General features: G+C 43.7%; 1 protein-coding gene across 1 annotated transcript; it reads right to left on the bottom strand.

Annotated features, from left to right (window-relative positions):
- Window positions 1-1867: 1867 nt before the first annotated feature.
- Window positions 1868-26180, bottom strand: LOC132403420 (phospholipase A2-like). Its single transcript, XM_059986825.1, has 6 exons — window positions 26117-26180; window positions 21598-21754; window positions 20795-20919; window positions 7370-7454; window positions 6565-6689; window positions 1868-1983 (listed from the first exon to the last, which is right to left on the bottom strand). The coding sequence occupies exons 1-6, from the start codon at window positions 26178-26180 to the stop codon at window positions 1868-1870; spliced, it is 672 nt and encodes a 223-aa protein (XP_059842808.1).
- Between the last annotated feature and the right edge of the window lie 798 nt (window positions 26181-26978).

The following is a 26978-nucleotide window of genomic DNA, read 5'->3' as shown; positions in this document are numbered from 1 at the left end:
ACTGGCTGATGACTACACGCGTGCACAGTCGTGCCCCGATCAAACAGATGAAGAAATAACCCTTGAATGCTTGCTGTCTATTTTCTATCTTATCTCTCATCTCTCTCTGTATCTCTCTCCCACACCCTTTCCTTCCCTTCTTTCTTTTTCTCTTCATTTCTCTCCCTTTCTCTCTTCATATCTCTCTCTGTCTCCCTCTTTCTCTCCCTCTCCCTCTCTCTCTTTCTCCCTCCCTCGCTCTCTCTTTCTCTCTCTCCCTCTCCCTTTCCCTCTCTCTATTTGCAACTCCATCGATTGCACAGCAATCAGAAGCTACAACAGGAGTGAATCCTTGCACATGCTCTCGAAGTCACCTACTTCGGTTCTCTTCCATGAAAATACCAGGTGACAGGCATCAGAAGCTTCAGGACCAGAATCAGGTTTAATATCACGGGCCTGTGAGGTGAAATTTGTTCACTTTGCAATGCAACACATGATAATTGATTAGTGGGAATTCGGGAATGGTGCGCTGACTTCAAAACAGGGCACCCTGCCTGGAATTTGGAAAGATGTCGATGTTTGACCTACTCCAGTGGGACAGACACCAGACTCATTGTGTTAAACAGCCTGACCACCTCCAACTGTCCCCATTTGCTGAGGGACCTCAAAGGTCCCCTTTAACACTTGCCCCTCTTGTCTTAATTCTGTGCCCGCTAGTTTGAGAGAAGGCAGCATCCATCATTAAGGATCCCCACCACCCAGGAGATGCCCTATTCGCACTGTTACTGTCGGGAAGGAGGTACAGAAGCCTGAAGGCACTCACTCAGCGATTCAGGAACAGCTTCTTCCCCTCTGCCATCTGATTTCTAAATGGACTGAACCCATGAAAACTACCTCTCTACTTTGTTATTTCTGTTATTTGTACTACTTATTTTACCTTAACTATTTAACAGACATACAGATACCAAATGTAACTCAGGTTAATTCTCTATATTTATCTATCACGTATGGCATTGTACTGCTGACGTAAAGTATTCATTTGATTACTTGTTGATAAGCGCATGGGTGGTATTGGAATAGGTGAAGGTTTTGTCTGCGTTGTGCCCGTGGATGGAAACACTCCAAGAGAAGTCCCAGCCTGTGCTTCCCATCCTTTGACTGGTTTTCCTCGTTGTGGTTCATGTGGTGTGATACAAGAGTGAGACGTCAGACATGCTTCAATGCTCGCAAATCAGGTTTAATTGATTATATAAGATACATGCCCACCACCTAAATATTATGAGTGCCACCAGCAATGTCATTGCAAACAATCTCCAAGTATAATCACAACTGGCTTTCAAAGTGCAGCTTCTAATCATTATTGTGTTTAGACGCCCTGTAAGGAACCAGCTAAGCATCTGATATGGGCCATCCCAAGGTTTGCATCACTTTGATGTGAACAGATTTTTCCTCAGGTTCCACAGCTGAGGCTTTAAGGAAAGCCTGGCTTGAGGGAATGATTATCATCTCAATTCAATTTATTCATCGTTGATCAATGGGATTCCCAGGTGCTGCAGCATTGATGTTTTAGTGAAAATATGGGCAAAGTGGACATGTTACATTCAGATTTTGGTTTATAAAGTAATGGGAAGAGTCTTTGAAACCAGGATGTGCTTTCATTGGGAGAAAGATTAAAGTGATGAAGATCTTTATCTTTCTGAGTGGCACAAATAATGTAAGACAAGATAAGGAGTGTTGGATTTAAATCAGATTATTGATTATAGTAACATCGTTAATATGGAGATCAAAGAAGTTTGAGCTCCTGGAAATAAAATAGATGGCACAATTTGGAATGAAAGTATTTGTTAGAGAAGGTCAAGAAAAATCATAACCACATGGTCAGATCGACCTATTTGCAGCAAGATTGACTGATGCCTTTATTCTGAGGGTTGTATTTTGCTTTCGAGAAGCAGATGGCCGCCTGTCGATCACATTCACAGATAAACTTCCCGCAGTGACTATTGCCTGAAAGGAAGCATATTCAAAATAATCCATTATGTTAAAGATATTTGCCTTGGATTATGAAAGAATGAAAGATATTTTTATATTTTAATATATTTTGATATTCCAGCTTCCATCTATATAGTATGAGCAACAACTTTATGTTAATGTTCTGTAAATAGCTTAAGTACGAATTGTAATTTGGGTTTTTATTTTCATTGTGATGACAGACATGCATTGACATCAGAATAAGAAATCCTATGAAGATCTACACCACAATAATTGCTGAATCATTGTAGAAAAGATTCTAGAAAAGTCCCTGGTGATCCCCAGCCCTTCACCACTGACGTGGCCCCAAGCAGCAGCCTTGGATCTTGCCTCTGACTCTGAGGTTTCAGACCCACTGTGGTGACGTTAACACAAATTGCAAGAGTGATGTTCCACTGTGGTCCTGAGGGAAAAGTGACTCCATCTCTCAGTCCTGAGATGTTAAAGTGAGCATATTTTTGACCTCTCAGGTGAGGAGATTGTATGAGACAAAAGAGCTTGGGAGAACCCTATTTATTGTGATGAGAATTGTCCCGCAAATATCGGCTTAGAGATTTTATCTGGTCATGATTCCATTGGGAACTTGCTCCAAACAAACTGGTCACAACATTTCCGTTGCATTCTGTAAAATGCTGAGGCAAAGTGACACAAAAATATTCCTCCTTTTGTTATTTTATTTTATTAGAACTCACTCACCTTGTGTTGCAGGTGTCTCGTTTGGGATCATGAGCATTGATATTCCTCCTTTTTGATGGTATCAGTGCTATCAGATGGCACTTACTCATCAATAGTGCTCAGTTCATAATTTGCTCTCTGCATATGATCCAGCAATATCTGGGTCCTGACCACTAGCTGGTGAGTAACATTGATAACACACAGGTGTCAGACAGTAACCACCTTCAAATAAGGAGCAAAATCTTCAAATAAGGAGCATAATTCAGCCATCTTTCACATGCATAGGGTCATAAAGGTTTTGCAGCATAGAGCCAGGCTTTTTGGCCCAGCTCACCCATGCTGACCCACCTGTCTTTCTATGCTAACCCTTCTGCCTGTGTTTGGGCCAGATCCCTCTGAAGCTTTCCTTTCCAGGAAGCCTTCCAACTACCTTTGTAATATTGTAATTGTACCCATCTCCTTTGCACCTTCTACATACCCAGCAGCCTCTGTGTGAACAAGTTGTTCCTTTTAAATCTTTTTCCACTCCCACGTTAAACCTAGACCTCTAGTTTTGGACTTTCCTACCTTGGAAAATGGCTGTGATTGTTTATTTTATCTATGCCTCTCATAAATCTATAAACTTCTGAAAGGAAACTCCTCAGTCTGCGGGACCATGTCAACGGCCTTGCTAAGTTTCATGGACATTCCTGCCCTTCAATCATCAACATGACCTCTCCAAAAGTTCCATCAAGTTAACACAACACAACTTCACAAGTAGAAGACTATGTGAACTATCCCTCATCAATCTTCCAGATCAAAGGCTGGTAGATGCTGCCTCTTCAAATTTCCTCTGGGACCTTTCCATCCACTGATCTTCAGTCATTACCATCTCTTTGGCCCCAATATCAGTGTTCTGGAATCAGAATGTCACAACTGGGTCTGGATGAAGTTTTTTTCAGTTAGTATGTGGGTTGGTTTTTTCCCAGGTATGCAGTCTTCCTTGGATTGCTTAGGTTTTATGTCCCATAAGGTGCCTCAGGAAGAAGGTGTCCATTATTAAGGACCCTCACCACCCAGTACATGCCCTCTGCCCATTGTTACTGTAAGGAAGGAGGTGCAGAAGCTTGAAGGCACACACCAAGAACAGCTTCTTTCTCTCTGCCATCTAATTTCTAAATGGGCTTTAAACTTATGAACACTACCCCATTACTTTTTTTAGTTCTTTTTTTGTACTACCTACTTAATTTAACTATTTAATATACATATATATAATTACTGTCATTCAGTTTTTTTCTGTATTTATCAGGAGTGGAGAGAGTGAGCATTTCAAGTTCCTGGGTGTCAATATCTCTGAGGACCTAACCTGGTCATTACACATTGATGCAGCTATAAAGAACATAGAAACATAGAAAACCTACAGCACAATACAGGCCCTCGGCCCATAAAGCAGTGCCTAACATGTCCTTACCTTAGAAATTACCTAGGGTTACCCATAGCCCTCTATTTTTCTAAGCTCCATGTACCTATCCAGGAGTCTCTTAAAAGGTCCTATCATATCTGCCTCCACCACCGTCGCTGGCACCCATTCCACTCACCATTCTCTACATAAAAAACTTACCTCTGACATCTACTCTGTACCTACTTCCAAGCACCTTAAAACTGTGCCCTCTCATGCTAGCTATTTCAGCCCTGGGAAAAAGCCTCTGATTATCCACACGATCAATGCCTCTCATCATCTTATACACCTCTATCAGGTCACCTCTCATCCTCCATCGCTCCAAGGAGAAAAGGCCGAGTTCACTCAACCTATTCTCATAAGGCGTGCTCCCCAATCCAGGCAACATCCTTGTCAATCTCCTTTGCACTCTTTCTATGGTTTCCACATTCTTCCTGTAGTGAGGCGACCAGAACTGAGCACAGTACTCCAAGTGGGGTATATATAGCTGCAACATTATCTCTCTGCTCCTAAACCCAATCCCACGATTGATGAAGGCCAATCCACCAATATGCTTTCTTAACCACAGAAGGCATGACAGCAGCTATATTTCATTTGGAGTTTGAGGAAATTCGGTTTTTCAACTAAAACACTCAAAGATTTCTCCAAGTGCACTGTGGAGAGTGTTCTGACTGGCTGTATCACTGCCTGGTATGCGGGAGATGGCTACGGCACAAGATCGAATTCAGCTGCAGAAACCTGTAAAATTAGCCAGTTCCATCATGTGTACCAGCCTCTGTAGTATCCAAGACATCTTCAAACACGATGCCTTAGGGAGGCAACGTCCATTATTAAGGACCCGCATCACCCAGGACATGCCCTCTTCTCATTGTTACCATCAGGGAGGAGGTACAGGAGCCTGAAGACAGACACTCAATGATTCAGCAACAGCTTCTTCCCCTCTGCCATATGATTTCTGAATGGACATTGAACCCATGAACACTCCCTCACTACTTCTTTATTTCTGTTATTTAAACTACTTGTTTGAACTTGATTATTTAATAGACATGTATACAAAAGAAAAAGCACCTTGTGCTTTCCTGGCATATATGATGAATAAACTCTTCCTGGGCTTCCAGCTGGGTACCGGTATTGATTATCACTGATGTTTAGATGACATCAGTTATAATTGATACCTGTACCTGGCTGGAAGCCCAGGAAGAGTTTATTAGGCATAAATACTTAATGTTACTCAGTTTTTTCTCTATATTTATTTATCATGTATTGCATTGTACTGCTGCCGTAAAGTTAACGAATTTCACAACGTATGTTGCTGATATTAAATCTGATTCAGATTCAGATTCTAATTATTTTATTAGAACTCACTCACCTTGTGTCGCAGGTGTCTCGTTTGGGATCATGAGCATTGATAAGCGCTCCTTGCCTTTGTCATTTTTATTCAGTTTGGGTAACTGAATGAGCACAGGATTTTCTATCTCTTTCATTGTAGATGTTGACTTGGGGGGTATTGTTTTGCCTGGGCACTGGGGCTGTTCTGAATTCCTATCTGCTCCAGGGTGTATGTCAGGGGAACTGGCCAACCCCTCTTTGCTCAGTCATTGTGCTTCCTTGTCTGGTGAAACTCTGACCAAGTTCTTCTGTGTGTCTGAGTGATTTCTGTTTGTCAGGATTCTGCACAGTTTGCCTGAGTTCTTGTTAGTTTTCTTGGTTACTTTGTCTTAAATCTTTTGTTTTGTTTGAATTGCCACAGTCTCTGTGATTCCTGCACTGGAGTTCACCAGTGACCCTCACATATAATTGACCAAGATGCATTAACCAGTGATTACAAGAGCAGGTCACACGTTAAGCATCACATAAGAAATGATTGATATCTTACTGCCTGATCCTTTCCACTATCAGCCAGGAGTGGGATATTCCCCAGTCCCTGGATGAGTGCAGCTCCCAAACACAGAGGGAGCTCGACAAAGTGACAAAGGAACTGATTTCATTGCAACTCTGTCTGTATAGATGGAATACAAAACAAAGCTTTTCACTGTGTCCTGTTACCTGTGACAATAATAAACCGAATGAAACGATCTCTACCATTATCCACCATCAGCATTCTGTGCTGTTGTATAATTCAGCAGCCAGTGCATCTCAGCTAAATCTCCCAGACCAATAACCTTTACCATCTAGAGAGACAGAGATCAGTTCACACACAGGTCTCTGCAAGTCTCACACCATCCAGACATGGAACATAACCCATTCCTCCAACATCACTGAGTCTGAAAGCTGGAGCTTCACCACAAGAGCATTGTGGGAGAACCGTCACCAGGGCGACTCCAGTGGTTCAAGATGGCAGCTCACCAGCACCTTCACAAAGGCAATGAGGGATGAACAAAAGATGCTGACCATGGAACCAAAGATAAAGGTAAGGCAATGAGGCACTCTCTGATCATACTCACTTGTACATTCGATCTTCCCGTTTGAGCAGGTGTACTTGTAAGTTCTTAATTTGGGTGAACGGAAGAATTTGCACTTCTGTTTTTTCTTAGCATCACCATAACAGTAGTCGTGGGTCTGGCAACACCTGTAAAATCACAGATTACACAATTAAAAACTCATGGACTAGAATTAACACAACACCGTTACAGCAGCCTCCAGTGTCACACACTTCCCATGTAGCGCTAAGAGTCAGGGGGTGACCTGAGCTGAGCCAAACTGAGCAGGCTCATATCGACCCAGGGAGCTGGGTAGGGGCTTCACTGTGGGACGTGGAATCAGGATTTGTGGGGACTCAGGCAGGAATGTGGAAAAGAATTCCTCCAAGTGACGTGACCACAATAGACCTGAGAAGGTGACCAATGTTTATTTTTTTCCCTTGTTCTATGGATCGTGTGTTCTCACCACCCAACAATAAGCAAAAGATTGATCGACCAGCTGGTTCCCCTCTCTCCTTCCCTTCCTCACTCTCTCGATAAGGTAGCCACTGTCTCATGGTTCTCTCTTGTGCTGCCATGATCGAACCCCCTGTTGAATCCTCCAGAAGGACAGAATCCTCCCTGGGAGCAGCTGCCCTGTCCTTGGTGTGTTCCACTACACAGTCCTGACCTCCTGTACAGACTAACACCAAACACTACCCTCTCTACCATCACTGGGACTTCAGTGAAGATGCAATCCTACTGCCTCTGACAATCAATGAGAACAGTTCTTTGTCCCTTGTCTCCAGTGGATGGTAACTGGCTCTGTGGAGACCTTCTGTCCACCTACCGGTCAAGCTCATCAACTGGTGTCCCAGATCCGCCAAGTCCACAGTAACAGCCGTAGTTGTTGATCTGCAGTAGTGGGCTGACACCTGGCATAGCATAAAGGCAAAAAAAACATTGTATGGAGTGTTACTTCATTTTAAATGTCAAACGGGTTTTGTGGCTCCCAGTGTTTTCTTTTCTGTGGGAAACGGGTCCAAATGGCTCATTCAGTGGTAATGGTTGCCGACCACTGTCCTAGGGTGAGGTCAGCCTTCCCTCAGGACTGCGGTGGAACATCACTCTTGCAATTTGTGTTAACGTCACTGCAGTGGGTCTGAAACCTCAGAGTCAGAGGCAAGATCCAAGGCTGCTGCTTGGGGCCACGTCAGTGGTGAAGGGCTGGGGATCACCAGGGACTCTTCAAAAACCTTGTCCGCAATGCTTCAGTTATCATTGTGGTGTAGATCTTCATTGGATTTGTTATTTTAATGTCAATGTGTGTCTGACACCAGTTTAAAAGGATCCATTGACTCAGAAATGATGAGATCATCACAATAAAATAAAAAGCCCAAATTGCAACTAGTATTTTAAACAATATACAGAGCATTGACATAAAGATTAGAATATTACACATACTATAGAGGTAGAAGCTGAAATGCTAAAGTATAAAACTTTCTTTCATTCCTTCATAGTCCAAGGCCAATATGTTTAAAATAATGCATGATTTCAAATAAGTTTCTTTCCAGACACAGATAACCATTGAAAGAATTTTATCAGTGCGTGTGACCATAAGGCAGTCATCTGCTTCTCGAACGCAGAATACAACCCTGAGCATTACTTCATAGATCAGTCCCACTGTAAATATGAGTTTCTCGGTCCATGTGTTTACAACTTTCCTTGACAAATACCTTCCTTCCAAATTGTATCATCCATTTTATTTCCAGGAAATCTAATCATCTTTGATCTCCATATTTATATGTTAATGCAATCAACAATCTCATTTACAATCATCACCCTTCATCTTGTTCTCACAGTCTAATGCTATCTGTGCCATTCGGGAAGCTAAAGACCTTTGTCATTTCAACCTTCCTCCCAGTGAATGTACATTCTTCTTGTGAATTTCTTCCCATCATTTTAGAAAATAAATTCTGGAATTATCCATATCCATTTTCTTCAGATCCTCTCCAGCACTTGGGAATCTTATGGAACAGCCAGATACTTATCCCACTGGGACGTGGTTCATTCACTCACCCAGGCTTCCTTTAAAACCTCATCTGTGGAAGCTGAGAAATACCTGTTCAGTTTCAGGTGAATCCTGCCATTGGATGATCCATCACATGTACCAAGGCAGTTCTCCACAAGCCGTTTCGAATTAGTGCCATTCATCTAAAGCCAAAAATGATTGTAGGCACTGGTAACACTAAGGTGTTGGATGTCCATCTCCTATAATCTACTCACACTGATTTGGCAGCATTTGGACATGTCTGGTACCACAGTTCTTGTGTAACACAGTGAGTAAAAGCAGTTAAAGGATGAGAAGCCTGGGCTGGAGTGTTTCCAAACCACAGATAATGCGGGCAGGATGTTCGACAAGCATTCATCTACCGTGCACACCCCCCCCAGCCTCCTCCCTCCACTCAGAAAGCCTAATGTCCATTACACTTATGTCAGATTATGGTGAGGGACCTAGACAGTGCTCAGGAATATCTGAATTTCTGACATTGAACGAGACAGCAAAGTGAAATTGACCACATTGAGCTTTGACCTCAGGATGAAGGGAAGATATTGTTTCCATTCACGTACATCACGAGCAACAGCACGAGTCCCTGCAGAATACGACTGTAATATCTCACCACTACCCTCTGACGTCCATGTGCAAAGCAAAACTGAATTCAAACTATTAGATCACCATGGATCCCACATGTCTTAATCTTCCAGACCAGGTTGACATAACCATGAGGAACATTATCAATTACTGCACTAAAGTCCATGGACCAGGTTGACATGACCATGAGGAACATGGACCCTATCGTATCCACCTCCACCACTAAAAACTTTCCCCTGATATCCCCTCTGTACCTACTTCCAAACACCTTAAAACTGTGCCTTCTCATGCTAGCCATTTCAGCCCTGGGAAAAAGCCTCTGACTATCCACATGATCATGCCTCTCATCATCTCATACACTTCTATCAGGTCATCTCTCATCCTCCGTCACTCCAAGGAAAAAAGGCTGAGTTCACTCAAACTATTCTCATAAGGTATGCACCCCAATCCAGGCAACATCCTTGTAAATCTCCTCCGCACCCTTTCTATGGCTTCCACATCCTTCCTGTAGTGAGGTGACTAAAACTGAGCACAATGCTCCAAGTGGGGTCTGACCAGGGTCCTATGTAGCTGCAGCATTACCTCTCAGCTCCTAAACTCAATCCTACGATTGATAAAGGCCAATGCACCATATTCTTTCTTAACCACAGAGTCAACCTACATAGCACTTTGAGTGTCCTATGGACTCGGAGCCCAAGATCCCTCTGATCCTCCACACTGACAAGAGTCTTAATATTAATATATATTCTGCCCTCATATTTAACCTACCAAAATGAACCACTTCACATTTATCTGGGTTGAACTCCATCTCCCACTTTGCAGCCCAGTTCTGCATCCTATCAATGTCCCACTGCAACCTCTGACAGCCCTTCACACTATCCACAACACCTCCAACCTTTGTGTCATCAGCAAACTTACTAACCCACCACTGGTGACCGACCTCCATACAGAATTTGACCAGTCTACAACCAGTCTTTGCCTTCTATGAGCAAGCCAGTTCTGGATCCACAAAGCAATGTCCCCTTGGATCCCATACCTCCTTTCTCAATAAGCCTTGCATGGGGTACCTTATCAAATGCCTTGCTGAAATCCATATATACTACATCTACTGTTCTTCCTTCATCAATGTGTTTAGTCACATCCTCAAAAAATTCAATCAGGCTCGTAAAGCACAACCTGCCTTTCACAAAGCCATGATGACTATTCCTGTTCATATTATTCCTCTCCAAATGTTCATAAATCCTGTTACTCAGAATCTTCTCCATCAACTTACCAACCACTGAAGTAAGACTCACTGTTCTATAATTGCTTGAGTTATCTTTGCTCCCTTTCTTGAATAAGGGAACAACATCCGCAACCCTCCAGTCCTCCAGAACCTCTCCCATCCCCATTGATGATGCAAAGATCATTGCCAGAGGCTCAGCAATCTCCTCCCTCACCTCCCACAGTAGACTGGGGCACATTTCGTCTGGTCCCAGTGACTTATCCAACTTGATACTTTCCAAAAGCTCCAGCAAATCCTCTTTCTTAATATCTACATGCTCAAGCTTTTCAGTCCACTGTAAGTCATCCCTACAATCACCAAGATCCTTTTCCATAGTGAATACTGAAGCAAAGTATTCAGTAAGTACCTCTGCTATCTCCTCCAGTTCCATGCACACTTTTCCACTGTCACACTTGATTGGTCCTATTCTCTCATGTCTTATCCTCTTGCTCTTCACATACTTGTAGAATGCCTTGGGGTTTTCCTTAATCCTGTCCGCCAAAGCCTTCTCATGTCCCCTTCTGGCTCTCCTAATTTCATTCTTAAGCTGCTTCCTGCTAGACTTATAATCTTCCAGATCTCTATCATAACCTTGTTTTTTGAACCTTTGGTAAGCTCTTCTTTTCTTCTTGACTAGATTTACAACAGCCTTTGTACACCACGGTTCCTGTACCCTACCATCATTCCCCTGTCACATTGGAATGTACCTAGGCAGAAGTCCACGCAAATATTCCCTGAACATTTGCCACGTACTTCTGTACATTTTCCTGAGAACATCTGTTCCAATTTATGCTTCCAAGCTCCTGCCTGATAGCTGCATATTTCCCTTTACTCCAATTAAACACTTTCCTAACTTGTCTGTCCTATCCCTCTCCAATGCTATGGTAAAGGAGATAGAATTGTGATCACTATCTCCAAAATGTTCTCACACTGAGAGATCTGACACCTGACCAGGTTCATTTCCCAAAACCAGATAAAATACAGTCTCTCCTCTTGTAGGCTTATCTACATATTGTGTCAAGAAACCTTCTTGAACACCTGACAAACTCCACTCCATCTAAACCCCTCATTCTAGGGACATACCAATCAATAGAGGTCCTTGTCAAAATAGAGTCAAAAGCCGTCCTTCTGCAGTTGTATAGGGCCCTGGTGAGACCACACCTGGAGTATTGTGCTCAGTTGTCATCTCCAAATTTGAGGAAGGACATTCTTGCTATTGAGGTTCACGAGGTTAATTCCCGGGTTAGCGGGACTGTCATAACCATGTAACAATTACAGCACTGAAACAGGCCAACTCGGCCCTTCTGGTCCATGATGAACACTTACTCTCACCTAGTCCCACCGACCTGCACTCAGCCCATAATCTTCCATTCCTTTCCTGTCCATATACCTCACCAGTTTTACTTTAAATGACAATATTGAACCTGCCTCTACCACTTCTACTGGAAGCTCATTCCACACAGCTACCACTCTCTGAGTAAAGAAATTACCCCTCGTCTTACCTTAAACTTTTGCCCAACTCTCAACTCATGTCCGCTTGTTTGAATCTCCCTTACTCTCAATGGAAGAAGCCTATACATGTCAACTCTATCTATCCCCTTCATAATTTTAAATACCTCTATCAATACCCCCCTCAAACTTCTACGCTCCAAAGAATAAAGACCTAACTTGTTCAACCTTTCTCTGTAACTTAGGTGCTGAAACCCAGGTAACATTTGAGTAAATCTTCTCTGTACTCTCTCTATTTTTTGACATCTTTCCTACAATTCGGTGACCAGAAATGTTGAAAGATTGGAGCGACTGGGCTTGTATACACTAGAATTTAGAAGAATGAGAGGGGATCTGATTGAAGCATATAAAATTATTAAGGGATTGGACACGCTGTAGGCAGGAAACATGTTCCTGATGTTGAGGGAGTACAGAACCAGAGGCCACAGATTAAGAATAAAGGTAGGTCATTTAGAACAGAGTTCAGGAAAAACTTTTTCACACAGAAAGTTGTGGGTCTATGGTATGCTCTGCCTCAGAAGGCAGTGGAGGCCAATTCTCTGGATGCTGTCAAGAAAGAGTTAGATAGAGCTCTTAAAGATAGCAGAGCCAAGAGATATGGGGAAAAGACAGGAACGGAGTACTGATTGTGGATGATCCGTCATAGTCACATTAAATGGCAGTGCTGGCTCGAAGGGCTGAATGGCCTACTCCTGCACTATTGTCTATTGTCTATAATATTTGGGAAATTAAAATCTCCCACCATGACAACCCTGTTATTATTACACCTTTCCAGAATCTGTCTCCCTATCTGCTCCTTGATGTCCCTGTTGCTATTGGATGGTCTACAAAAAACACCCAGTAGAGTTATTGACCCCTTCCTGTTCATAACTGCCACCCATAGAGACTCGTAGACAATCCCTCCATGTCTTCCTCCTTTTCTGCAGCCGGGACACTATCTCTGATCATCAATGGCTCACCCCCACCTCTCTTGCCTCCCTCCCTGTTCCCTGCCTTTTCTGAAATATCTAAAGCCTGGCACTTGAAGTAACCATTTCTGTCCCTGAGCCATCCAAGTCTCTGTAATGGCCACAACGTCATAGCTCCAAGGACTGATCCACACTCTAAGCTGATCTGCTTTGTTAATAATACTCCCTGCATTAAAATAGGCAAATCTCAAACTATCAGTCTGAGTGCGTCCCTTCTCTATCACCTGCCTATCCTCCCTCTCGCACTGTCTCCAAGCTTTCTCTGTTTGTGAGCCAACCGCGTCTTCCTCTGTCTCTTCAGTTTAGTTCCCACCCCCAGCAATTCCAGTTTAAACTCTCCCAGTAGCATCAGCAAACCTCCCCGATGGGATATTGGTCCCCCTGGGATTCAAGTGCAACCCGTCCTTTTTGTCCAGGTCACTCCTGCCACAAAAGAAGTCCCAATGATACAGAAATCTGAATCCCTGCCCTCTGCACCAATCCCTCAGCCACACATTTATCCTCCACCTCACTCTATTCCTATACTCACTGTCACGTGGCACGGGCTGTCATCCCGAGATTACTACCTATGTGGTCCTGCTTCTCAACTTCCTTCCTAACTCCCTGTAGTCTGCTCTCAGGATCTCCTCCCTTTTCCTGCCTATGTCATAGGTACCAATATGTACCATGGTCTCTGGCTGTTCTCCCTCCCACATAAGGATATCATGGATGTGATCAGAAACATCCCAGACCCTGCCACCTGGGAGGCAAACTACCATCTGTACTTCTTTCCTGTGTTCACAGAATCACCTGTCTGACCCCCTAACTATAGAGAACTCTATCACCGCAGCCATCCTCTTCCTTTCCCTACCCTTCTGAGCCACAGGGACAGACTCTGTGCCAGAGGCGTGACCACTGCTACTTCGCCCAGGTCGGCCGTTCCCCCCAACAGTACTCAAACAGGAGTAGTTATTGTTCAGGGGGACAGCCACAGGGGTGCTCTCTAGCCTCGGACTCCTGCCCTTCCCTTTCCTGACTGTTACCCACTTGTCTGTCTCCAGTGTGACCACCTGCCTATAACTCCTTTCTATCACTCCTCACTCTCCCCGACCAGACGAAGGTCATCGAGCTGCATCTCCAGTTCCCTAACCTGGTCCCTATGGAGCTGCAGCTCGACACACCTGACGCAGATGTGGCCACCCGGGAGGCTGGGAGTCTCCCTGACTTCTCACATCTGACACCGAGCACAGAACACCAGACTCACACACATACTTCCTGTCTCTATTCTACACAGGCAGCCTAACTCACTTTAACTCCTTATCGCCAAAGCCCAGTTGAGTCAAAGCCTTCCTACTCTGTCCCCCTGTACTCTGTAATCCGCTGTCTCCTTTTAAACTCTTCTCCCTATTCTCACTGGCTGACGACCACACGCGTGCACAGTCGTGCCCCGATCAAACAGCTGAAGAAATAACCTTTGAATGCTTGCTGTCTATTTTCTATCTTTTCTCTCATCTCTCTGTATCTCTCTCCCACACCCTTTCCTTCCCTTCTTTCCTTTTCTCTTCATTTCCCTCCCTCTCCCTTTCCCTCTCTCTATTTGCAACTCCATCAATTGCACAGCAATCAGAAGCTACAACAGGAGTGAATCCTTGCACATGCTCTCGAGTTACCTACTTCGGTTCTCTTCCATGAAAATACCAGGTGACAGATATCAGAAGCTTCAGGACCAGAATCAGGTTTAATATCACTGGCCTATGTGGTGAAATTTGATCACTTTGCAATGCAATACATGATAATTGATTATGGGGATTTGGGAATGGTGCGCTAACTACAAAACCGGGCACCCTGCCTGGAATTTGGAAAGATGTCGATGTTTAACCTACTCCAGTGGGACAGACACCAGACTCATTGTGTTAAACAGCCTGACCACCTCCAACTGTCCCCGTTAGCGTAGGGACCTCAAAGGTCCCCTTTAACACTTTCCCCTCTTGTCTTAATTCTGTGCCCACTAGTTTGAGAGAAGGCAGCGTCCATCATTAAGGATCCCCACCACCCAGGAGATGCCCTATTCGCACTGTTACTGTCGGGAAGGAGGTACAGAAGCCTGAAGGCACTCACTCAGCGATTCAGGAACAGCTTCTTCCCCTCTGCCATCTGATTTCTAAATGGACATTGAACCCATGAAAACTACCTCTCTAATTTGTTATTTCTGTTATTTGTACTACTTATTTTACCTTAACTATTTAACAGACATACAGATACCAAATGTAACTCAGGTTAATTCTCTATATTTATTAATCATGTATGGCATTGTACTGCTGACCTAAAGTTACGACATATGCCGGTGGATTTAACCTGATTCTGATTCTGACCCTGTAGTACAACCCCATTAATGTGATCACTGCCTTCTTACTTCTGGTTCAGTGTTAGAAATTCATTTGATACTCTACTTGTTGATAAGCACATGGGTGGTATTGGAATAGGTGAAGGTTTTGTCTGCGTTGTGCCCGTGGGATGGAAACACTCCAAGAGAAGTCCCAGCCTGTGCTTCCCATCCTTTGACTGGTTTTCCTCGTTGTGGTTCATGTGGTGTGATACAAGAGTGAGACGCCAGGCATGTTTCAATGCTCTCAAATCAGGTTTAATTGATTATATAAGATACATGCCCACCACCTGAATATTATGAGTGCCACCAGCAATGTCATTGCAAACAATCTCCGAGTATAATCACAACTGGCTTTCAAAGTGCAGCTTCTAATCATTATTGTGTTTAGACGCCCTGTAAGGAACCAACTAAGCATCTGATATGGGCCATCCCAAGGTTTGCATCACTTTGATGTGAACAGATTTTTCCTCAGGTTCCACAGCTGAGGCTTTAAGGAAAGCCTGGCTTGAGGGAATGATTATCATCTCAATTCAATTTATTCATCGTTGATCAATGGGATTCCCAGGTGCTGCAGCATTCATGCTTTAGTGAAAATACGGGCAAAGTGGACATGTTACATTCAGATTTTGGTTTATAAAGTAATGGGAAGAGACTTTGAGACCAGGATGTGCTTTCATTGGGAGAAAGATTAAAGTGATGAAGATCTTTATCTTTCTGAGTGGCACAAATAATGTAAGATAAGATAAGGAGTGTTGGATTTAAATCAGATTATTGATTATAGTAACATCGTTAATACAGAGTTCAAAGACGTTTGAGCTCCTGGAAATAAAATAGATGACACAATTTGGAAGAACAGTATTTGTTAGAGAAGGGCAAGGAAAATCATAACCACATGGTCAGATCGACCTATTTGCAGCCTTTGATTTTTTTATTCTTTTCGTTGTATTTTGCTTTTGAGAAGCAGATAGACGCCTGTCGATCACACTCACAGATAAACTTCCCGCAGGGACTATTACCTGAAAGGAAGCATATTCAAAATAATCCATTAAGATATTTGCCTTGGATTATGAAAGAATGAAAAATATTTTTATATTTTAATATATTTTGATATTTCAGCTTGCATTTATATAGTAGGTGCAACATTCTGATATTTATATTAATGTTCTGTAAATTGTTTAAAATACTAATTGTAATTTGGGTTTTTAATTTCATTGTGATGACCTCATCATTTCTAGAGTTGATGGATCCTATTAAGCTGATGTCAGACATGCATTGACATCAGAATAATAAATCCTATGGAGATCTACACCGCAATGATTGCTGAATCATTGAAGAAAAGATTCTAGAAAAGTCCCTGGTGATCCCCAGCCCTTCACCACTGACGTGGCCCCAAGCAGCAGCCTTGGATCTTGCCTCTGACTTTGAGATTTCAGACCCACTGCAGTGACGTTAACACAAATTGCAAGAGTGATGTTCCACTGCAGTCCTGAGGGAAAAGTGACTCCATCTCTCAGTCCTGAGATGTTAAAGTGAGCATATTTTTGACCTCTCAGGTAAGGAGATTGTATGTAACAAAAGAGCTTGGGAGAACCCTATTTAATGTGATGAGAATTGTCCCGCAAATATCAGCTTAAAGATTTTATCTGGTCATGATTCCATTGGGAACTTGCTGTGAACAAACTGGTCACAGCATTTCCATTGCGTTCCGTAAAATGCTGAGGTAAAGTGATGCAAAAATATTCCTCCTTTTGTTCATCTGAATCTACTTTTTGTGGATTGAATTTCAAAACCACTGCAGGGATGACAGGGCAGATATGGAGAGGGTGTTTCCTGTACTGATGGGAAATAGAACCAGGGGTCACTGGCTCAGATTTAGGGTAGGCCACTTAGGGTTCAAACTGGGGGAAGGTCCCATGTCAAGAGGCTGTGGATGCCATAAATTCACTCAGAACTGAAGCTGATTGAACTTGGGAAATTGGAGGAATCTGGGAATATTGAAATAAGTCTGGAAAAAGTGTTGAGCAAGAAGATAAACCTATATCTTGACAAATGGTGGAGCAGGCTTTCAGAGCCAATTTTTTACTCAATCTATTATTTCAGATGTTTTTTGATGGTATCAATGCTATCAGATGGTACTTACTCATCAATAGTGCTCAGTTCATAATTTGCTCTCTGCAAATGATCCAGCAATATCTGGGTCCTGACCACTAACTGGTGAGTAACATTGATAACACACAGGTGTCAGACAATAACCACCTTCAAATAAGGAGCAAAATCTTCAAATAAGGAGCATAATTCAGCCATCTTTCACATGCATAGGGTCATAAAGGTTTTGCAGCATAGAGCCAGGCTTTTTGGCCCAGCTCACCCATGCTGACCCACCTGTCTTTCTGTGCTAACCCTTCTGCCTGTGTTTGGGCCAGATCCCTCTGAAGCTTTCCTTTCCAGGAAGCCTTCCAACTACCTTTGTAATATTGTAATTGTACCCATCTCCTTTGCACCTTCTACATACCCAGCAGCCTCTGTGTGAACAAGTTGTTCCTTTTAAATCTTTTTCCACTCCCACGTTAAACCTAGACCTCTAGTTTTGGACTTTCCTACCTTGGAAAATGGCTGCAATTGTTTATTTTATCTATGCCTCTCATAAATTTATAAACTTCTGTAAGGAAACTCCTCAGTCTGCGGGACCATGTCAACGGCCTTGCTAAGTTTCATGGACATTCCTGCCCTTCAATCATCAACATGACCTCTCCAAAAGTTCCATCAAGTTAACACAACACAACTTCACAAGTAGAAGACTATGCGAACTATCCCTCATCAATCTTCCAGATCAAAGGCTGGTAGATGCTGCCTCTTCAAATTTCCTCTGGGACCTTTCCATCCACTGATCTTCAGTCATTACCATCTCTTTGGCCCCAATATCAGTGTTCTGGAATCATAATGTCACAACTGGGTCTGGATGAAATTTTTTTCAGTTAGTATGTGGGTTGGTTTTTTCTCAGGTATGCAGTCTTCCTTGGATTGCTTAGGTTTTATGTCCCATAAGGTGCCTCAGGAAGAAGGTGTCCATTACTAAGGACCCTCACCACCCAGTACATGCCCTCTGCCCATTGTTACTGTAAGGAAGGAGGTGCAGAAGCTTGAAGGCACACACTTCAAGAACAGCTTCTTCCTCTCTGCTATCTAATTTCTAAATGGACATTAAACTTATGAACACTACCTCATTACTTTTTAAATTACCTTTTTAGTACTATGTATTTAATTTAACTATTTAATATACATATACATATAATTCCTGTCATTCAGTTTTTTTCTGCATTTATCAGGAGTGGAGAGAGTGAGCATTTCAAGTTCCTGGGTGTCAATATCTCTGAGGACTTAACTTGGTCATTACATATTGATGCAGCTATAAAGACCATAGAAACATAGAAAACCTACAGCACAATACCGGCCTCAGCCCATAAAGCTGTGCCAAACATGTCCTTACCTTAGAAATTACCTAGGGTTACCCATAGCTCTCTATTTTTCTAAGCTCCATGTACCTATCCAGGAGTCTCTTAAAGGGTCCTATCATATCTGCCTCCACCACTGTCGCCAGCAACCCATTCAACTCACCACTCTCTGCATAAAAAACTTACCCCTGACATCTCCCCTGTACCTACTTCCAAGCACCTTAAAACTGTGCCCTCTTGTGCTAGCTATTTCAGCCCTGGGAAAAAGCCTCTGAATATCCACACGATCAATGCCTCTCATCATCTTATACACCTCTATCAGGCGTCCTCTCATCCTCCATTGCTCCAAGGAGAAAAGGCCGAGTTCACTCAACCTATTCTCGTAAGGCATGCTCCCCAATCCAGGCAACATCCTTGTAAATCTCCTCTGCACCCTTTCTAAGACTTCCACATCCTTCCTGTAATGAGGCGACCAGAACAGAGCACAGTACTCCAAGTGGGGTATATATAGCTGCAACATTATCTCTTGGCTCCTAAACTCAATCCCATGATTGATGAAGGCCAATCCACCATATGCTTTCTTAACCACAGAAGGCATGACAGCAGCTATATTTCATTTGGAGTTTGAGGAAATTTGGTTTTTCAACTAAAACACTCAAAAATTTCTCCAAGTGCACCGTGGAGAGCATTCTGACTGGCTGTATCACCGTCTGGAATGCGGGAGACAGCTACAGCACAAGATCAAATTAAGTTGCAGAAACTTGTAAAATTAGTCAGTTCCATCATGTGTACCAGCCTCTGTAGTATCCAAGACATCTTCAAACACGATGCCTTAGGGAGGCGGTGTCCATTATTAAGGACCCGCACCACCCAGGACATGCCCTCTTCTCATTGTTACCATCAGGGAGGAGGTGCAGAAGCCTGAAGACAGACACTCAGTGATTCAGCAACAGCTTCTCTATTTCTGTTATTTTAAACTACTTGTTTCAACTTGATTATTTAATAGACATGTAAACAGAAGAAAAAGCACCTTGTGCTTTCCTGGCATATGTGATGAATAAACTTCCTGGGCTTCCAGCTGGGTACCGGTATTGATTATCACTGATGTTTTGATGACATCAGTTATAATTGATACCTGTACCTGGCTGGAAGCCCAGGAAAATTTATTAGACATATATACTTAAAGTTACTCAGTTTTTTCTCTATATTTATTTATCATGTATTGCATTGTACTGCTGCCGTAAAGTTAACGAATTTCACAACGTATGTTGATGATATCAAATCTGATTCAGATTCAGATTCTAATTATTTTATTAGAACTCACTCACCTTGTGTCGCAGGTGTCTCGTTTGGGATCATGAGCATTGATCAGCTCTCCTTGCCTTTGTCATTTTTATTCAGTTTGGGTAACTGAATTAGCACAGGATTTTCTATGTCTTTCATTGTAGTTGTTGACTTGGGGGGTATTGTTTTGCCTGGGCACTGGGTCTGTTCTGAATTCCTATCTGCTCCAGGGTGTATGTCAGGGGAACTGGCCAACCCCTCTTTGCTCAGTCATTGTGGTTCCTTGTCTGGTGAAACTCTGACCAAGTTCTTCTGCGTGTCTGAGTGATTTCTGTTTGTCAGGATTCTGCACAGTTTGCCTGAGTTCTTGTTAGTTTTCCTGGTTAGTTTGTCTTAAATATTCTGTTTTGTTTGAATTGCCACGGTCTCTGTGATTCCTGCACTGGAGTTCACCAGTGACCCTCACATATAATTGACCAAGATGCATTAACCAGTGATTACAAGAGCAGGTCACAAGTTAAGCATCACATAAGAAATGACTGATGTCTTACTGCCTGAATCCTTTCCACCATCAGCCAGGAGTGGGATATTCCCCAGTCCCTGGATGAGTGCAGCTCCCAAACACAGAAGGAGCTCGTCATCATTAGTGACAAAGGAACTGATTTCATTGCAACTCTGTCTGTATAGATGGAATACAAAACATAGCTTTTCACTGTGGCCTGTTACCTGCGACAATAATAAACCAAATGAGGCCATGAGGCACTCTCTGATCATACTCACTTGTACATTCGATTTTCCCGTTTTTGCAGGTGTAGCTGTATGTAATCATTTTGGGTGCACTGAGGTTTGTACACTTCTGTTTTTTCTTGGCATCATCATAACAGTAGTCGTGGGTCTGGCAACACCTGTAAAATCACAGATTACACAATTAAAAACTCATGGACTAGAACTAACAGAACACTGTTACAGCAGCCTCCAGTGTCACACACTTCCCATGTAGTGCTAAGAGTCAGGGGGTGACCTGAGCTGAGCCAAACTGAGCAGGCTCATATCGACCCAGGGAGCTGGGTAGGGGCTTCACTGTGGGACGTGGAATCAGGATTTGTGGGGACTCAGGCAGGAATGTGGAAAAGAATTCCTCCAAGTGACGTGACCACAATAGACCTGAGAAGGTGACCAATGTTTATTTTTTTCCCTTGTTCTATGGATCGTGTGTTCTCACCACCCAACAATAAGCAAAAGATTGATCGACCAGCTGGTTCCCCTCTCTCCTTCCCTTCCTCACTCTCTCGGTAAGGTAGCCACTGTGTCATGGTTCTCTCTTGTGCTGCCATGATTGAACCCCTGTTGAATCCTCCAGAAGGACAGAATCCTCCCTGGGAGCAGCTGCCCTGTCCTTGGTGTGTTCCACTACACAGTCCTGACCTCCCGTACAGACTAACACCAAACACTACCCTCTCTACCGTCACTGGACTTCAGTGAAGATGCAATCCTGCTGCCTCTGACAATCAATGAGAACAGTTCTTTGTCCCTTATCTCCAGTGGATGGTAACTGGCTCTGTGGAGACCTTCTGTCCACCTACTTGTCAAGGTCATCCACTGGTGTCCCAGATCCGCCAACTCCACAGTAACAGCCGTAGTTGTTGAATTTCAGTGGATTCACACCTGGTATGGCACATTTAATCATATTACCGAACTGAATGAGGTTCCTGGACTCAATGGAATTGCTCCCAGCACCAGCTACATCAAGAGGGAGAGGAAGAGACAGACACAAACAGGTTAGAACATGAAGCAACCAACACGAGCACAAGGCTCACTCAAGGAGAGATTCCTTACCTGAGAGCAGAAGGAGGACAAACAGCCCCAGCATTGTTGTTTGCTCTTCCCCGTCCTGGAAATCACACTTGTCCCAAAGCTCACTCCGTCCCTTTTATAACTAGTCTCGGTAAAGAGTGAGGTTCAGTTCCTGGTGCACATTATGGCCACTGATAACGTAGATAAGATAAAGACAAACAGTTCTGTTGATATAGCTGGTCTCCATTTTACTGGACTGGAGAGACAGAGCCAATCCTGACAGCTTCTGGGACTTCCCAGTGGGAGCAGTTGCAGTGTGTGTGTGTCCACATGTGTGTTTGAGTTTGTGTCAATTTACATCTGTGTGTGTGTGTTTGTGTGCATCTCCATGTCTGCATGTGTCCACATATGTCAATTTACATAAATATGTGTGTGTGTGTGTGTGTGTTTGAGTGTGTGTCAGTTTACTTGTGTGTGTGTGTGTGTGTGTGTGTGTGTGTGTGTGTGTGTGTGTGCGTGCCCACATCTATGTGTGTCCACACTTGCGGATTTACATGTATGTGTGTGTGCGTCCACGTGTGTGTCAATTTATATGTGTGTGTGTGTGTGTGTGTGAGAGAGAGACTGTGTTCTATTATGAGTGAGTGTAACTAATCCAAATGAGTTCATGATGGGTCTCACTGATTGAGACATTGACACTAAACAGAGACCATGACAGTGGGCGATGGGCTGGAATTGTCACGGCATGGATTCTCGATAATCGGTATCACAATATGGGGAAGATGAGGTGACCACCTCTGAAAATGAGACAAGTCACTGTGGGACTTGCCCTGCGAGTTCCATGAGGAGGTTTCAGGACCAGAGATTGGAAAACAATAAGACTGAAGACCACTGGAGTTTTGTCTGATTTGGGGTGTCCGGATGAGTCTGCAGGACTAATAACCTCCAGCATTCCTACAAATTTCAGACATTAAGATATGTGTCTGCGCCTCAGCCATTATGCAATCTTCTTTTTCTTTGATGTGTTAGTTTCAATTCACTGAAAAATTCAGCTTTTAACGGTCTTCCATCATGTCGAATGATTTCTGGTGTAAAGCACCTGCATGACTTTTTGACCTTTTCCCCCCATCAAAAGGACACAATTTTTTTATTAGTTAGTTATCTATTTAATAGATTCAGAGGAATTGATATGAATTCAAATCCAGTCACCTGCAGCTCCATATAAACAGTTCCCCATACATACTGGATATTAATAAAATGCAAATCCCTCATTCTGCTGAAGAAGGTCTATAAACTCATTCCATGCAAATGCACACACCTGCTGAGCTTTATCTCACCAAACATAAGTGAGTGGTTCTGACCAATAACAACCGGAATTTGTACTAAAACAACCCAAGTTGAAGTACTGGGCTTTTGGCTGACTGGTGAGAAAATGTTGATTTACAGTGGGATGAATGAGGGGGAAGGTGGGAGTTGTCGGGGTGTCGGGTTGGTGTTTGAGGTATTGGGTGCAACAGGTCATAAACTTTATATCCTGCTTCACCCCAACTCCTGAGCACAATGTGAATCTCGAGCAAATGGGTCAAACTTTAAGAGCATTACTGTCACAGAATGGCAGCTGTAGTGATGATGGAGCCTCATTTTCTGTCCCTTAAAGGTTAAGCAACTTTTAGGAGTGAAAGGGAAGAGTCACGGAGGGATGGAGAGGGGGGTGGTGCTCTGTCTGGGGATTGGTGACTAAGGTGGTGTCCCCAGTGAATAAAAGAATCTCTCCCACCCTACTTCCTCCAGCTCCACTTTCCAGAGAGTGTTTGGGGACTGAATCAACAGAAGCCCCTGTACTGAAATGCAAAGTGCATTCATTTCTGCACACTCAACAACAATAAAGAATTATATAAAACTAACATTAAAAGTCAACAGTAATTCTGATCAGAAGCATTAAACGGTGTCTAGAACATCAGTGATCTCTCCCATTCAGGATGAGGGGGTCATCTTGATACCTGAGGGGGACTGCCTCCGGTATCAGCGGAGTTTGTTGGCTGGGAGACTATCTTGTCTCACACAGGACAGGACCATTCCTCTTGTTGCTTCTTCCAGCTCCTCAGCCAATATATTGTCATCACCTCCCTCCCCTTCCCTCGGCTTGCTTTACCTGACTCTCGAGGCTGCTAGAGCTGGTATCCCCTTCCAGTCAAGTCCTCTTGTAGGATTTGCTCCTCACTCATTCCTTACCACACTTGACATCCCTGTGTCCTTCTTCTGCCTTTCACCCCATTAAAATCTGCACTGTGGGTCTGATACAAAACTATCATGGCCCTGTGATGACATCCTGGCTGTCCTCGACGATCCAGAAACACGCCATCTTCTCACAGCTACATCAGGAAGGAGGTACAGAGGTCCAACACCACCAGATTTAGGAGCATTACTTCCCTTCAACCATTTTCTTCTTGACCCGAACAGTGTAACTCATCAGTACCTCAGCATAGTCACACTATGTCCACGTTGATCACTTTACACCACTAGGGACTTTATTCAATTTTCTCTCTATTTGTGTTCTTTCTTGTAATACCTGTGTGTGATTTCTCTTTCATTTATTTGTCTGGGGGACTCCTGTGATGGATTTCACTGTCCAGGCTGCTTCTCTGATGCTGTGAGCCCATGGAACCTGTGCAAGTAAATATTTCATTACACCTGTACATGCAAGTACTTGTGCGTAGCACAATAAACTTACTAAAGATATCGTTCGTGTTGGGCTCCATCAGACATTTCCCACTCTCCCCTGTGTGTGTCTGTTCCCCAAATCTGTAGGGCTGATTCGGTGATCAACAGTGCAGAGTTGGGAGGGAAGTTGTCAACGTTCCCTGTAACATGGTGGCCTGGAGTCTGGGTACGACCTGGGGAACCTGGAATCATGGGACCGCACTGAGTCCAATGACTACTGTTCAGACTTCAGCCAGCCACTCCCACCCACATCTTCTCTTCTCAGTTATCCTCTCGCTCCTGGTGTACTGTTTGTATAGAATGCCTTGGGATTGTCTTTAACTCTACTCGTCTAGAACCTTTCATGGCCCCTCCTGGCTTTCCTAATTCCCTTACTGCATTATTTTCTGGCTTCTTTATAATCCTCAAGGGCGCTCTCTCTCTCTCTCTCTCTCTCTCTCTCTCTCTCTCTCTCTCTCTCTCTCTCTCTCTCTCTATCTTCCCACCATCTCCACCTCACCCCCTCTGTGTCTGTGTATTGGGAACACAGAGTGACCAGTCAGTAAACATGCAGGGTGTCCGTCGGTGTCTGTGTATTGGGAACACAGAGTGACCAGTCAGTAAACATGCAGGGTGTCCGTCTGTGTCTGTATATTGGGAACACAGTAACCAGTCAGTAAACATGCAGGGTGTACATCTGTGTCTGTGTATTGGGAACACAGTGACCAGTCAGTAAACATGCAGGGTGTACATCTGTGTCTGTATATTGGGAACACAGTAACCAGTCAGTAAACATGCAGGGTGTACATCTGTGTCTGTGTATTGGGAACACAGTGACCAGTCAGTAAACATGCAGGGTGTCCGTCCGTGTCTGTGTATTGGGAACACAGTGACCAGTCAGTAAACATGCAGGGTGTCCGGTCTGTGTTGTGTATTGGGAACACAGAGTGACCAGTCAGTAAACATGCAGGGTGTCTGTCTGTGTCTGTGTATTGGGAACACAGTGACCAGTCAGTAAACATGTAGGGTGTCCGTCTGTGTCTGTGTATTGTGAACACAGTGACCAGTCATGCTGAGTAACAGGTCTCAATTTGGGGACTTTTGTCAAATAGGCCATCGTGGGAGTTCACTCAGCAGGATTCTTCCAAAAGAGAACTGTGTGTGTGTGTGTGTGTGTGTGTGTGTGTGTGCGTGTGTGTGTGCGTGTGTGTGTGTGCATGTGTGTGTGTGCGTGTGTGTGTGTGTGTGTGTGTGTGTGTGTGTGTGCGTGTGTGTGTGCGTGTGTGTGTGCGTGTGTGTGTGCGTGTGTGTGTGCGTGTGTGTGTGTGTGTGTGTGCGTGTGTGTGTGCGCGTGTGTGTGTGCGTGTGTGTGTGTGCGTGTGTGTGTGTGTGTGTGTGTGTGCGTGTGTGTGTGTTAGTGAGGAACAGGGTGAAGAAAGCATGAATTTTCTCAGCACACTTGTGTAATCCTTATGCATCAGTGTTGTGGCCATGGTAAGAGATACTTGGTTTGAAGAATTCGACTTGTGACATCGTGTTCTGAGCCCATAACCTTCCAATCATTTTAACACGGTTTGAGATTCTGGAGATGTTCCTTGTCATCCTCACGGGTAACAATGATATCATCCAGGTACCACTGAGGGCCTGGGCAGCCTTGCATCACCTGGTCCATCGCTTTCTGCCAGAGTGCAGGTGCAGATGCTACTCTAAAAATAAGCCTATTATAGCGATAAAGCCCTTTGTGAGTGTTTATGACAAGAAACTCTTCATTTCTAAGCAGGCCTCAGCTGTCCATTTCACTGAAGTGTTTCCCTCCAAAAAGGTTTACACGGATATTCTCTACCCTGGACAGAGGGTTTTGATCTTCTTTTAATACTGTGTTGATGGTGACCTTAAAATCACCACAGATACTGACCGGCCCGTCCTTCCTGGTTACGGGGACCACTGGTATTGCCCGTGGGCTCCACTCAGCCTTGCAAAGAATTCTTTCAGCCTCCATGCGATCGAGCTCACTGGCTACTTTATCACAGATGGTATAAGGAACCGGACAGGCTTTGTAAAACTTGGGTGTGGCATTTTCACTTAACACTATTTTACCCTTGATATGTTTGAGTTTTGCATTGCCATCCTGGAACACTGCCGTGGCACCATCCGGTACCTTTCTTAATTTGCATTCTGTTGACTCTGTGACAGGGGATGTGACATGCAAATGGTGGATGGATTTCCAATCAAGTTGTAGTTGTCTCAGCCAGTCTTGGCCCCACAATTCTGGCTGTACTGTTTTTGCCAAATACAAGTCCAATGAGGCTTGTTGGTTGTGTATTTCATTGTTACAAATGCCATTCACACAGGAGTTATCTTTTCTCTATATAAGTTTCCTAGTTGGATATCTGCAGGTTTCAGTTTGGTATCTTTGATTCTATGGATGCAGCAATTTCAACTGCTCTTTTAAATGTCAGTTAAAAGCCAT

This window comes from Hypanus sabinus, chromosome 13, assembly GCF_030144855.1.
Source record: "Hypanus sabinus isolate sHypSab1 chromosome 13, sHypSab1.hap1, whole genome shotgun sequence".
NCBI classification, from domain to species: Eukaryota; Metazoa; Chordata; class Chondrichthyes; order Myliobatiformes; family Dasyatidae; genus Hypanus; species Hypanus sabinus.
Note: the sequence above shows the minus strand (reverse complement) of the source record. Positions and strands in the feature narration are given on the sequence as shown.